Source organism: Procambarus clarkii, chromosome 1 (assembly GCF_040958095.1).
Source record: "Procambarus clarkii isolate CNS0578487 chromosome 1, FALCON_Pclarkii_2.0, whole genome shotgun sequence".
Lineage (NCBI taxonomy): Eukaryota > Metazoa > Arthropoda > Malacostraca > Decapoda > Cambaridae > Procambarus > Procambarus clarkii.
This window is the reverse complement of record NC_091150.1, coordinates 12,035,168-12,048,889: the sequence shown is the minus strand read 5'-3', so window position 1 is coordinate 12,048,889 and position 13,722 is coordinate 12,035,168. Positions and strand designations below refer to the sequence as shown.

Below are 13,722 nucleotides of genomic sequence, written 5' to 3'. Positions count from 1 at the left end.
GCTCGGGCTGTCTGTTGTAAGTGTGCAGCCTGGAAGAGACACCGCCGTCGGCAGACGGCCGATTCTTTTCTTTTCTTTCGGAAAGCGAGTGCGGTGGCCCATAGGGCCATCCGTATGGCTAATCGTGAATGTTGGGCTTCTTATGCCTCCACCATTACGTCCGAAACTCCTCTGCCACAGATCTGGAAGCGTATCCGCAAGATAGCGGGTAAGTTCGTTCCCTAAGTTTCACCGGTCCTTCACCTCCGTGGTACTCTTGTGGCGGACCCGTTGCAGGTCGCTACCGAACTGGGTTCCCACTTTTCTTCTGTTAGCTCTAGTCTTCATCTTCCCCAATCTTTCCTTCTTCGTAAACCTGTCCTTGAATCTTGTCCTTTCGATTTCTACACTCGTCTTCGACTTCCCTATAACGATCTCTTCTCTCTCTCTGAACTTCGTTCTACCCTGGCCCTCTGCGGTTCTACGGCAGCGGGCTCTGATGGCATTCATTATGAGATGCTTCGCATCTCCCTCCGTGCACGTCTCAGCATTTACTGAGTCTGTATAATCGGATCTGGGAGTCGTCGTCAGTCCCTGAGGACTGGCTCGATGCCGTTGTCCTCCCTGTTCGCAAACCACGGTCTCTGGGAACATCCCTTAAGGACTTTCGCCCTATTGCCCTCACAAGTTGTGTCTGCAAACTCTTTTAATGTATGGTTAACGTTCGTCTGATGTGGTTCCTGAAACACCATCACCTCCTCACCCCTTCTCAATTTGGTTTCCGCAAGTGCCGCAGCACAACAGATGTCCTGGTGAACTTGGAGGTCTATATTCGTACTGCTTTTGCTGCGAAGACCTCCGTTGTTGCCGTCCTTTTTGACCTGGAAAAGGCTTACGACACCACATGGCGTTATCATATTCTTTCCCCAGCTTCATTCTTTTGGCCTCGTGGTCATCTCCCTCTCTTTCTCCGCAGCTTCCTCTCTCGTCATTCCTTTCGGGTGCGCCTTGGTACCACTCTCTCTGCCTCTTTTCAGCAATACGAAGGTGTGCCCCAGGGTAGTGTTCTGAGCACTACTCTTTTTCTGGTTGCCCTCAATGGTCTTCTTTCCTCTCTTCCTTCAGTTGTCTTCTCCGCTCTCTATGTCGATGATCTTACACTTTGCTGTCAGGGTGATGATTCGCCTCTCCTTCAACGCTGGCTTCAACTTGAGATTGATGCCGTGTCGTCTTGGGCCACCGATCATGGCTTCAAGTTCTCTACTTCTAAGACTTGTGCCATGACTTTTATTCGGAAATGGGAAATTCTTCGTCCCTCTTTGTCACTTTATGGTCATCCCCTTCAGTACAAAGATTCCGCGAAGCTTTTGGGGTTATTCCTTGACACTCGTTTGTCTTGGTCTCCCCATATCTCTTACCTCCGTGTTGAGTGCTCTAAGGCCCTTGCCCTCCTTCGGGTATTGTCCCATACTTCTTGTGGGGTGGATAGGCGCACTCTCCTTGCTTTACATTCCTCTCTCGTCCTGTCTAAGCTCGATTATGGTTGCCCTGCTTACTCATCTGCTTCTCCTTCTACTCTTCGTCGTCTTGATGCTTTGCACCATAGTGGGTTGCACCTCAGTTCTGGTGCCTTTCGTTCGACTCCCGTCCTCGGCTTATATGTTGACACTGGCTTCCTGTCTCTCCAGGACCGCCGTGATCGCTACTGTCTTCGCTATCTTGCGCAGTCCTTGCAACTTCCTTCCTCTCGCCTCTGTCGTGCTTTAACTTATACCCCTCCTGCGGTTCCTGTTCCTCTTCATCATCTCCCTCTTTTTGTCCGGTTATCTTGTTTTCAGGAGTCTCTTTCCGTTCGTATTTCTAATATTTCTCCTCGTATTGTTCCTTCTTTACCCCCGTGGAGAGTCCCCCTTTCGCAGTTTTGTACATCCTTGACCTGCATTACTAAAGCTTTTACCTCTCCTACGGTTCTCAAATGCCTTTTTCTTGAGCACTTTTCTTCTCGCTCCCGCTCCGTTTCCGTCTTCACCAATGGGTCTAAGTCTGCAGATGGTGTTGGCTACTCTGTTGTTTTTCCTGATCGCACTTATATGTGTCGCTTACCTCCGGAGACTAGCATCTTCACAGCGGAGCTTTATGCTATTCTCTATGCTCTTCGTCTCCTGCTTTCTCGTTGTCAATCTTTCTTTGTAGTTGTTGTTGACTCTTGTAGTGCCCTCATGACTCTCTGGTCCTTTAATCCCGTTCATCCAGTAGTTGTCGAGATCCAGCATTGGCTGTTTCTTGTTCACAGTAAATTTAAGTCTGTTGAGTTTTGTTGGGTTCCCAGCCATATTGGTGTCTCTTTGAATGAGCGTGCGGATGCTGCCGCCAGGGAAGCTGTCCGCTCTTGTCCCATCTCTCGTAAAGGTATTCCTAATTCCGATATTTATCTGGTTATCTATTCCTCCATCCTTACCCGTTGGCAGGCTTGCTGGTCGTTTGTTCCTGGTAACAAACTACGTACTCTTAAATGTTGTGTGTCCTCGTGGCCGTCCTCCTACCACCGTAACCGGCGATGGGAAATGGCTCTGGCAAGGTTGCGTATTGACCATACTCGCTTAACTCATGGTCACTTGATGGAGCGCCATCCTGCTCCTTATTGTCCTAATAGCATTGTCCCTCTTACGGTCGTGCATATCCTTCTTGAATGTCCTGACTTCCAGGACGAGCGTGTGTCTTGCTTTCCAACCGCCCCTCACAGTCACCTTTCTCTCAATAGAATTCTTGGTGACTCGGATACTTTTGATATCGTTCGCCTTATGCGTTTTTGTTCCCGTATTGGCATCCTTGGTGATATTTAGTGCCCTCTGATTATTCCGCACATTTGATGGTGCTACATAACCTTCCCAGTTTGGTGCCTTCTTTTGATAATTACTTACTTACCACAAAGATATTACTAAAAATAATTGTGTTTGAGAAAATTTCGGTGAACAGTCACCTGGGCCCCTTAAGCTTTTACTCATACTGTTAGATGTCACAACTACCTGTCTGTTCTCATACTGTTAGTTGTCACAACTAAGTCTGTTCTTATACTGTTAGTTGTCACAACTACCTGTCTGTTCTCATACTGTTAGCTGTCACAACCAAGTCTGTTCTCATACTGTTAGTTGTCACAACTACCTGTCTTTTCTCATATTGTTAGCTGTCACAACTAAGCTTGTTCCCATAATGTTGTCACACCTACCAGTCTGTTCTCATACAGTTAGTTGTCACAACTACCTGTTGTAACGGGAAAATGTTGGAGTATAAATGTTCGGCAGTCCTCCAGTGGCAGGTGTCAATGCCTGGTCACACTTACAAAAAAAAGATAGACTGCTTGCCTGTTGTCTGTGGTAAGTTAGAGGGAGGAACACGTAAAACACAAAGTATGAACAATGAAACTATAATATATTTACTTTAAACATAAATGAAAATAAAGACAAATCTCGGGTAAATGACTAGTGCAATAAAATGACAAAAATAAAGGCAAAAACACAATAGATTAAATATTACAAATGGTGAAATGGTGCTGAGAATATCGACTTTAGCTGAGACCTCCCTTAGTATACGAAAGCCAGAGAGCTTAGTATGCCAGAGAGAGATGTCAACTCTAAGAGCACAAAGAATATTCTGAAGTTGATAGCTGGTCAGGCTCAGACGTCGACTCATGTAGATTGCACTGAGGTGCAGTGTGCAGGTGCGCAGTCGGCGAGTCACCAATCAGGAGCAGGCAGGCTGGGATGAGTAGTTTGCTGGTTGACGACGAGCCGGCATGGAGGGTGTGTGGAGTAGGGGGGTTCTTGGGTACGTTTTGCCTCCTGGTCAAAACGTTTTGTGCTACCGGTGGCGTATCTTGAATGTAGCATCTTATACTTGTTAACTTGACGTAACTTTAAGTAGGGAAGAGCAGGCTCAATCTCTCTTAAAAGAGATTATCGTCACAACTCTCCCCCGAAGCCTGCGGTTCCGGGTGAAGTTACGTCTTCAGGAGGTAGAGTGGTAGGTGGAGCAGCCTCTACCTCGTAGACTCTGGAGAGGGCGTCTGCTATGATGTTGTCAGAACCCTTGATGTAGAAGATCTCCAGGTTGAAATTCTGCAGATATAAAGCCCAACGTAGAAGCCGTTGGTTGTTGAATTGGGCTTGCTGCAGGAAGCGTAGGGGATTGTGGTCCGAATAGATGGTGATAGACCGAGTACCTTGCAGGTACGGTTCGAAGTGCTGCAAGTTCCGGACGATTGATAGCAGCTCCTTTTCGATCGTGATGTAGTTCCTCTGGTGTGGTTTTAATTTATAGCTGTAGTAGCTAACAGGCAGAATCTCCTCGCCTCGTTGTTGCATCAGGACGCCCCCGATGCCGGTACCACTGGCGTCGATATGGAGGATGAAAGGCTTCGTGATATCTGGGGAGGCGAGAATAGGATTACAACATGACAAAGGAGCACTATTATAGTCCTGTAAATTGGGATGAAGATCAGGTAGGATTTCCAATTTGGAAAGCACCGACTCAGTGTTAGTGCTTTCGGGAGAAGCAGGGAAGGTTTCACTGTGGAGGTATGGACCTTTAAATGTAGAGACAGATACCAACACAGTGGGGGGAATACCTTGATACTGCTTCAGGAGGTTGACGTGGCACGACTGGGTCTTCCGCCGCCTATCTGGAGTCTCAAGAACGTAGTTGTTGTTGTTTCTGCACTCCTTGATGCGGTAGGGTCCTAAAAACTTGTTTTGCAATGGAGAACCTGGGATAGGAAAATATGCCAACACAAAGTCTCCTGGTTTAAATTTCCTTAATTTGCTGCTTTGGTCAAAATGAGTCTTCATCCTCCCCTGGGCTTTCAATAGATTGTCATTAGCAAATTTACGTACTCTCTCTAGAATGTGTTTTAAGTTTTGAAGAAACTTGGGCACATTCTGAGGGTCACTGAAGGTGGCATGACGTAGAGAGTCCTTGAAAGCTTTGAGAGGAGTACGGCACTTACGTCCGTAGAGCATCTCATAAGGAGATACTCCTAGAGACTCATTGGGGAGACTTCTGAAAATGCACATAATGAGATCAAGTTGTTTATCCCAGTCCTTCAAGGTGTCATTGCAGAATTTCTTTAGGAGTGCTTTAATAGTCTGATGACTACGTTCAAGAGAACCCTGTGAAGCAGGATGATAGGGGCTGGACAGTACCTGTGTGATGTTGAACTCCTCCAGTGTCTTCTTGAAGAGATCACTGGTGAAGTTGGTGCCACAGTCGCTTTGCACCTCTCTTGAAAATCCATACTGGGTGAAGATCTTCAATAGGTGTTTCACCACAGTAGCAGCCGTAATGTTCTTTACTGGAACTGCTATGGGGTACCTGGTGGTAGGACACATGATAGTTAATATATATGCATTGCCAGAACTGGTCCGGGGTAAAGAACCAACACAGTCTATGATGAGTCTGTGGAAAGGTTCCGCAGGCACCTGGATGGGTTTTAGTGGAGCCTGGGGAATAGAGATGTTAGGTTTACCTGCCATCTTACATATATGACACTGTTGTATGTATTTTTTAACGTCTTTTACCATACCTGGCCAGTAGTAGTCTTGACTGATTCCGTGGTAGGTTTTGTTGAAACCATAGTGAGAAAGAGCTCCGTGGGCCAGGTGTAGAATATCGGGCCGTATGCTGGTGGGAATCACTAGTTGTTCGACATTGGCCCAATCGTCATCCTCCTTCAGCTTGCTGGGTCTGTATCTGCGGTAGAGCAACTCATTCTCTAGGAAGAACCCAGGGATACTGTCAGGTTGAGTCTCGGCCTGGAAGAATAATGGTGTTAATGATTGATCTTCCCTCTGTAACTTACGGAACTCCAACTTGGTAAGATTTGGAGGTAGATTCTGAGGGTCTTGAGGGACAGCGGTAACAGTAGAGTCGGCTGGTTGCGGTCGTGCAGCTTGTGCACGGGTGGTCACCAAAACCGGAGGAGAAACTTTATCACTTTCTTCAACCTCTGCTGGAACATATTCAAAGATGGGATTTTCCATTACACAAGTACACACCTGGGGTTTGGCCGTGATGATCAGGTTGGACGGTTGCGGATCTTCTGCCAAGTCGTTGCCCAGGAGAAGTTGCACTCCAGGCATGGAAAAAAGGCTTTTCCCTGATGGCGACTTGAACTTCACCGGTCACAAAGGGACAATCCAGGTGGACTCTGGCGAGTGGATATGGAGTGGTAGCAGTGAGGTCAGTGATAAGGTCGGTTTCCCCGGTGTAGGTGACGTTAGACACAGCCGATTTCAACATAATGGACTGAAGAGCCGCTGTGTCCCTCAAGATCTTCAATTTGAAACGTCCCTCCGAATCTGTACCGTTGGTAGAGACAGTTCCAGGATACAGGTGTTTACTGAAGAGAGAAAAATCATTAACATGAACACCAACATTCATCACAGGCTTACCAGACTTAGGAGGAGTCTGTTTGGGTTTAGTAGATTCAGTGCTCTTGTATTGAGCCTTCACACATCTATCTATGGTATGTCCATAGAGTTTGCAATGCTTACAATACAATTGTGAGCTCGCTTCCTCTGTACTCACTTTATTGTAACTGTACCAAGACTTCTTACTGGGAGGTGGTGATGGTGTCAGCCGGTGGATGAGGCTGTAGGTGTCAGCCGACTTCGCACATTTGATGTAGTCGGTTTCTTCTTTATCTGCTAGATATAAACGGACGGAAGGGGGAACACGTCTCAAGAATTCTTCAACTAGCATGAGGTTGATGAGTTCTGCAAATGTAGAGACATGTGCTGCTTCCAGCCATTTCATGAAATATCTTTTCTTTGTATTGGCAAATTCTAGAAAGGTGGTGGTACTTGCCTTAAGATGGTCACGGAATTTTCGTCTGTAGCTTTTGGTATAGAAGGTAGGCGTCCAAAACTGCTTGCTTCAGGGTCTGGTAGTCATTCTCAGACGCTAAAGTACTGAGAGTAACTGCAGCTCTACCTGTAAGATGCACTCTGAGAAGGGTAGACCATTGATCAGCAGGCCGGCTAAGTTGATTAGCTAGGGTCTCAAAGGTGGTAAAAAAGACATAAATCTCTGTCTCAACGAATGGTGGCATTAACTTACTTGCATGGGAGACATTGAAACTTACTGGAAGACTTGCTGTAGCTTGCTGGCGTTGAGTGTGGTGTGTAGTTTCCAACGTGAGTTCTTGTTGACGACATTCTATAGCCATAGCCGCTTGCTGTTTGTCATGCTCGCGTTGTATCTCCAGGTGGCGTTGTTTTGCTTCAAGCTGTACTCGCCCACGCTCTCTGAATAGGGCCATCTCACGTTCCTTTAAGGCCACCTCTCGTTCTTGCTCTTCTTTCCTGATTGCAGCTTCTCTTTCTTGTTCTTTCCTGAAGGCGGCCTCTCGTTCTTGTTCTTCTTTCCTCAAGGTGGCCTCTCGTTCTTGTTCTTCTTTCCTTATTGCAGCTTCTTCTTTCCTCATTTGTAGAGCTGCTTGCTGTTGCTCCCTTTCGAGCTTGTCGAGTTCAAATTTGAGTTTCATAGTTGCCAAGTCATGTTTATCTGCAATAGAATAAGTTTCGTGAGTTTCAGAGTCAATTTTCCCTTCATCTATGAGGTGATCCATGATTAAGTTATGTAATTCATTTTTGTTGGCTCCATGGGGAACATCTAGTTGATACTCATGTACAAGAGTTTGTAATTCAGTCCTCTTGGCACGACAGAAGGTCCCTATTTCACCTGCTGGATCGTTACGGAAAGCTTGGAGACGAAACATGGTGAAAGATAGCAAACAAATGTACAACGAATATAGTTGTGATATGGTAAATGTCAGAAACAGGATAACGTGGCAACTGGTAACTATCCTGTGGAATTTTAATCTTTAACAATTAAAGTTAATTATAGGATGGTAAATGATTAGTCAATCAAAGTCAACGGAAATCTTGTACCCGGTACTCAATGTAAGAGAATAAGGGCAAGAAAATCCTACTAAATAAGTGAAACTGAGTTTCTAAAACAAATGAAACATTTAATTGCTCCAAAAGTGAATTAGGTAGTCCAAGAATGTTGGCATACCTTGCCGAGTCTCTATAGGACATAAGCAAGGGTTTCTCACTAAATGAATATGATACTTACAGAATTAGCGAACTTTTTGCTCTGTAAAAAGAAAGCTAATTCCCTACCTAAGTAAATATCATCATCTCTGACCGACGTGTAGGGGTGCGAGTGTCAACTGGTGACGAGAACTGCTGCTGAGGTCCCAACTCAGCAACGTAGTCCGTGCTAGAGGAACTATGGCCCTCTTTTCCTCCTTCAGTCGGATTGCAGAAGATAGGGTGCTTTGACCCGAAGACAAACCAAAGTACCAGACTACCAGAGAGAGATGTCAACTCTAAGAGCACAAAGAATATTCTGAAGTTGATAGCTGGTCAGGCTCAGACGTCGACTCATGTAGATGGCGCTGAGGTGCAGAGTGCAGGTGCATGGTCGGCGAGTCACCAATCAGGAGCAGGCAGGCTGGGATGGGTAGTTTGCTGGTTGACGACGAGCCGGCATGGAGGGTGTGTGGAGTAGGGGGGTTCTTGGGTACGTTTTGCCTCCTGGTCAAAACGTTTTGTGCTACCGGTGGTGTATCTTGAATGTAGCATCTTATACTTGTTAACTTGGCATAACTTTAAGTAGGGAAGAGCAGGCTCAATCTCTCTTGAAAGTGATTATCGTCACACTGTCTTTTCCAATACTGTTAGTTGTCACAACTACCTGTCTGTTCTCATATTGTTAGTTGTTACAACTAAGTCTGTTCTCATACTGTTAGTTGTCACAGCTAACTCTGTTCTCATACTGTTAGTTGTCAAAACTAACTCTGTTCTCATACTGTTAGTTGTCAAAACTAACTCTGTTCTCATACTGTTAGTTGTCACAACTCTGTTCTCATACTGTTAGTTGTCACAAATAAGTCTGTTCTCATACTGTTAGTTGTCACAACTAAGTTTGTTCCCATACTGTTCAGTGCAACAACTAAGCATATATAGAAAGTTTCTGTAGTACAGTTGGTTCGTTCTCGACTCAAAATCGGGAATACCGGGTTCGAATCATGTTCATGTAAGAAATGGTTTTGCAGATTTCCTGTCACCGATTACCTCTGTCATCTAGCGGTAAGTAGGTACCCAGTTGTTAGTTAGCTAAATGAGAGGTTGAATATTGGGAGAGGCATGTGATTAGCAGTTTATATGACTGGGGCGTGGATCACCAAATACCTCAATACACAAGTATCACCCTAGGGGAGGCCTAGGGTCTCAGTTGAACACCAGTTGGGTGTCTCTGAGATCCTCTGCTGTGGGTGTTCCGTATTTTTTCGAAGAACTATTGTCATCTGCTTGTGTGTTCCAGTACACTGGCTGTCGGAATAGCCAGCAAAGTGATGGCAGAAGAATTAACATTTCTCAGGGTACTGCAATTAAATATCCTCAAAATGTAGATAAGTTTTATTCAGGTCAAGGAAAAAACATGTAACAAAAGTTGGGAGGGTGACCAAAGTTTTTTTGGTAGATAAATACTAAGCTTTCATTAGAATCCCTCTGTGTGACATACTAGATAAGGTCGCCCACATGTTTAATGTGCTGACAGGTTTGTTACAATAGTGGGGAGTTAAGATTAACCACCAGGAAGTGGTTTTGGGAAGCACCCAAACACTAAGGTCTGTACGTTCCATATTCCGTTATTGAGATTCCGGGATTTTTTCCTATTATAAAGAACATAATTTACAGCTAAATAACGATGACCACATCCATTGGTTCGGCATGTGCAGATTTACTGAAATACGTTGCAAGCCTGCATCCCTGGTTACGACTGTCTATAAGCAACCAAGAGGTATAAAGGGCAATCCTAGCACATTCTTCAGGAATACTGTTATATAGAAATGGTTCCAACACAACAGCCACATCGGTACCACGATGAGTCATCCTGAAAACTTGTTTGAGTACACCAAAATTGGCAATAAAGCTCCTGATGTTAGCAGACATCAATGGACTGGCTGTTCATGTTCACGCGTTCTTAAGGTAGATATGTTTAACAGCACTAATGTCGTTAGCGCAAATAAACAATTGTCACAAGAAAGTGATAACGCAGCACTTATAAATAATGATCGTTCGAGGTGACGATCACGAGGTAATTACAGGAGATAAAACTACGCCACACGTCACTAATGTGGTACACACAGGTCATTAATGTTTCCAGTACGTGTCGTTATTGTTAACGCATTTATTAAGCGTCTGTGTCTAATGTCAACAATGGTGTAAAGACCCTAAAAGGAACTGTTTCATGAGGCATGAACTTTTAACTCAGGTGGGAACGATCTAAGGCTCATGGTTTAAAAACTGATGCAGCTGTTGTGTTAAATTTGTTGTGTTTTTGCTGGCATTTAAGTATTATGTTTTAGGACGTGTCTCTGTGACTTTATCTGAGACTATCAGGTCTCCGCCGGACGGGTTCCAGGTTCACTTCCAACCGAGAGAATTAAATCTTTCGTATCAGCCAGTAGTAACTGCCTCATGGGTACCTTCCAGCCACCAGGGAGTGGAGTACCTCATGTTAGCGTTGTACCACTCAAGGAATGTAGTGCAGTGTTACCAGCAATGTTCCTACTGTATCTGAACGAAACACTTTTTGTCCTTCTTCCATGCCCATGGTTCAGCCTGAGGACTTACTGATTGCCAGTTGAAAGTCCTAACTCAGTACCCCACAGTACCCGGATGTTTAAACAAAAAAATACTTATAATAAGCACCTAAAACCAATCCCGCCTCCCTCCCCTCCCCTCCCCTCCCCCCTCTTCCAAATCTCTCTCCATCCCTCTCTTTCTCACTTGCCACAGTTTCATATTGATGCAGTTAACAACACCGTTGTATGTTTGTGTGAATGTGTGTTTTTGCGTGCATGCGTGTGTGATGTGTTTGTGTGCCTCGGTGACTGTATCGTGGAACCTTCAGGTCTCCGCCGAGAGGGTTCCATTTCCAGTACGAACCGAGACAGGGAACACCTTCGACCCTGGCGGTAGCAACTGCCGCATTGGTACCCTTCAGGTCTCCGCCGAGTGGAGTACCTCATGCTAGCACCGCACCACTCAAGGAATGAAGAGTTAGTGTTACCAACGATGTTGTTAACTCTATCAGTATGAAACCCTTGCATCCTGGCACCCTTCCCAGGACTCGTCCCGGGACCTTCTGACTCAGAGACGAGATTGCTATGCACTACGCCACAAAGACCCCCAAAGTTTTACAGAAAAAATACTTAATATAAACTACCAAAAGTCCCACCAAAATCCCTCTCACAACCCTCACTCTCTCCATATCGGTTCCCTACCAACCAGTTTCCTCCAGCACATTCCTCCTCCCCCCCCTCCCTCCCTCCCCCCCTCTCTCTCTCTCTCTCTCTCTCTCTCCCTCCCTCTCTCTGTTGCTTGTGGGAATAAGGTTCACTTGTAACTACTCTATTAATTGTCATAACTAAGCTTGTACCACTAATGTTCGTTGTCGCAGCTAAGCTGTTTTCTCACACTCCTCGACTGTAGATCAGTTTTCTCGCCTTCATTTCCTGTTGTTCGTCTTTGGTCATGTATCTGTTTATGATCACATTATAATAGCTTTCGACGACCCTTTTAAACCTTTTAAACCTCGTCGTTAAACCCGACGAGGTTTAACTCCTTGTAGCTCATACCCCTCAGCTCGGGTACTAGTTTGGTGGTAAACCTTTGAACTTTTTCCAGTTTATTCTTATGCTTGACTAGATATGGACTCCATGCTGGAGCCTCATACTCCATGATTGTGCTGACATATGTGGTATATAATGTTCTTAAAGATTCCTTACACAAGTTTCTAAAGGCCGTTCTTATGTTAGCCAAACTTGCATATGCCGCTGATGTTATCCCCTTGATATGAGTTTCAGGGGACAGGTTTTGGCATGATATCAACCCCCAGGTCTTTCTCTTTCTCTGACTCTTGAAGTATTTCATCTCCCAAATGATACCTTATATCTGGTCTCCTACTCCCTTCATTACATTACATTTGCTTGGGTTAAACTCTAACAACCATTTGTTTGACCATTCCTTCAGCTTGTCCAGGTCTTCTTGAAGCCTCAAGCTGTCCTCCTCTGTCTTAATCCTTCTCATAATTTTGGCGTCGTCAGCAAACATTGAGAGGAATGAGTCTATACCCTCCGGGAGATCATTAACATATTTCAGAAACAGGATAGGTCTGAGTACAGAGCCATGTGGGACTCCACTGGTGACTTCACGCCAATCTGAGGTCTCACTTCTCACCGTAACTCTTTGCTTCCTATTGCTTAGGTACTCCCTTATCCACTGGAGCGCCCTACCAGTTACTCCTGCCTGTTTCTCCAGTTTATGCATCAGCCTTTTATGGGGTAGTGTGTCAAAGGCTTTCCGACAGTCCAAAAAAATGCAGTCCGCCCATCCTTCTCTTTTTGCTTAATCTTTGTCATCTGATCGTAGAATTCTATTAAGCCTGTAAGGCAAGATTTACCCTTCCTGAACCCATGTTGATGGGTTGTCACGAAGTCCCTTCTCTCCAGATGTGTTACTATGTTTTTTCTCACGATGTTCTCCATCACCTTGCATGGTATACAAGTTAAGGACACCGGCCTGTAGTTCAGTGCCTCTTGTCTGTCACCCTTTTTGTATATTGGGACTACACTAGCCGTCTTCCATATTTCTGGTAGGTCTCCCATTTCCAGTGACCTACTATACACTATGGAGAGTGGCAAACAAAGTGCTCCTACACACTCTTTCAATACCCATGGTGAGATTCCGTCCGGCCTAACAGCCTCTCTCACGTCCAGCTCCAAAAGGTGCCTCTTGACCTCACCTCTTGTACTTTCGAACCCTTTGTTCGAAAGTACAAAGAAAGAAACCCTTTGTTTGAGAGGTGGTTTGCTGCCACCTCTCATTGTTCTATTGTAAAGACCTCCTGAAATCTCTTGTTGAGTTCTTCACACACCTCTTTGTCATTCTCTGTGTACCTGTTCTCACCCATTCTAAGTTTCATTACCTGTTCCTGTACTGTTGTTTTCCTCCTGATGTGACTGTGTAGTAGCTTTGGTTCGGTCTTGGCTTTATTAGCTATATAACTTTCATACCTTTTCTCAGCTTCTCTTCTCTCACTAACATACTCGTTCCTGGTTCTCTTGTATCTCTCTCTACTTTCTGATGTTCTGTTATTTCGGAAGTTCCTCCATGCCCTTTTGTTCAGCTCCTTTGCTTTCTTACATTCCCAATGAAACCACGGATTCTTCTTTTGCTTCTTGTTTTTTTTTTCTGTCGGGCCGGGATAAACCTGTTTACTGCCTCCTGACACTTTTGAGTGACATAGTCCATCATGGCTTGTACGGACTTAGTTCTGAGTTCTGTGTCCCACGGTTCTGTGTCCCTTAGGAATTTACTTCATCTCCTCAAAGTTTCCCTTTCGGTACACCAGCCCTTTGTTTCCAAGTTCTTTTTGGGGGGGAAATAATTCCTAGCTCAACCAGGTACTCAAAGCTCAATACACTATGATCACTCATTCCCAAGGGGGCTTCCAACTTAACTTCCCTTATATCCGACTCATTAAGGGTAAATATCAGATCAAGCAAAGCTGGTTCATCCTCTTCTCTCATTCTTTTCGGTCCCCTTGACGTGTTGACTTAGAAAGTTTCTTGTTGCCACGTCCAGACGCTTAGCTCTCCTTGTGTCTGGT

At 45.0% G+C, this 13,722-nt stretch overlaps 1 protein-coding gene across 1 annotated transcript in view; it reads right to left on the bottom strand.

Moving 5' to 3' along the window:
• The window catches only part of LOC138359030 (golgin subfamily A member 6-like protein 2), a 55,921-nt gene that overhangs the window by 23,030 nt on the left and 19,169 nt on the right, over nt 1-13,722 (bottom strand). Inside the window, exon 3 of the mRNA XM_069317740.1 lies at nt 5,834-5,983. Coding sequence (XP_069173841.1) covers nt 5,834-5,983 — 150 coding nt within the window. The remainder of the gene's footprint in view (nt 1-5,833; nt 5,984-13,722) is intronic.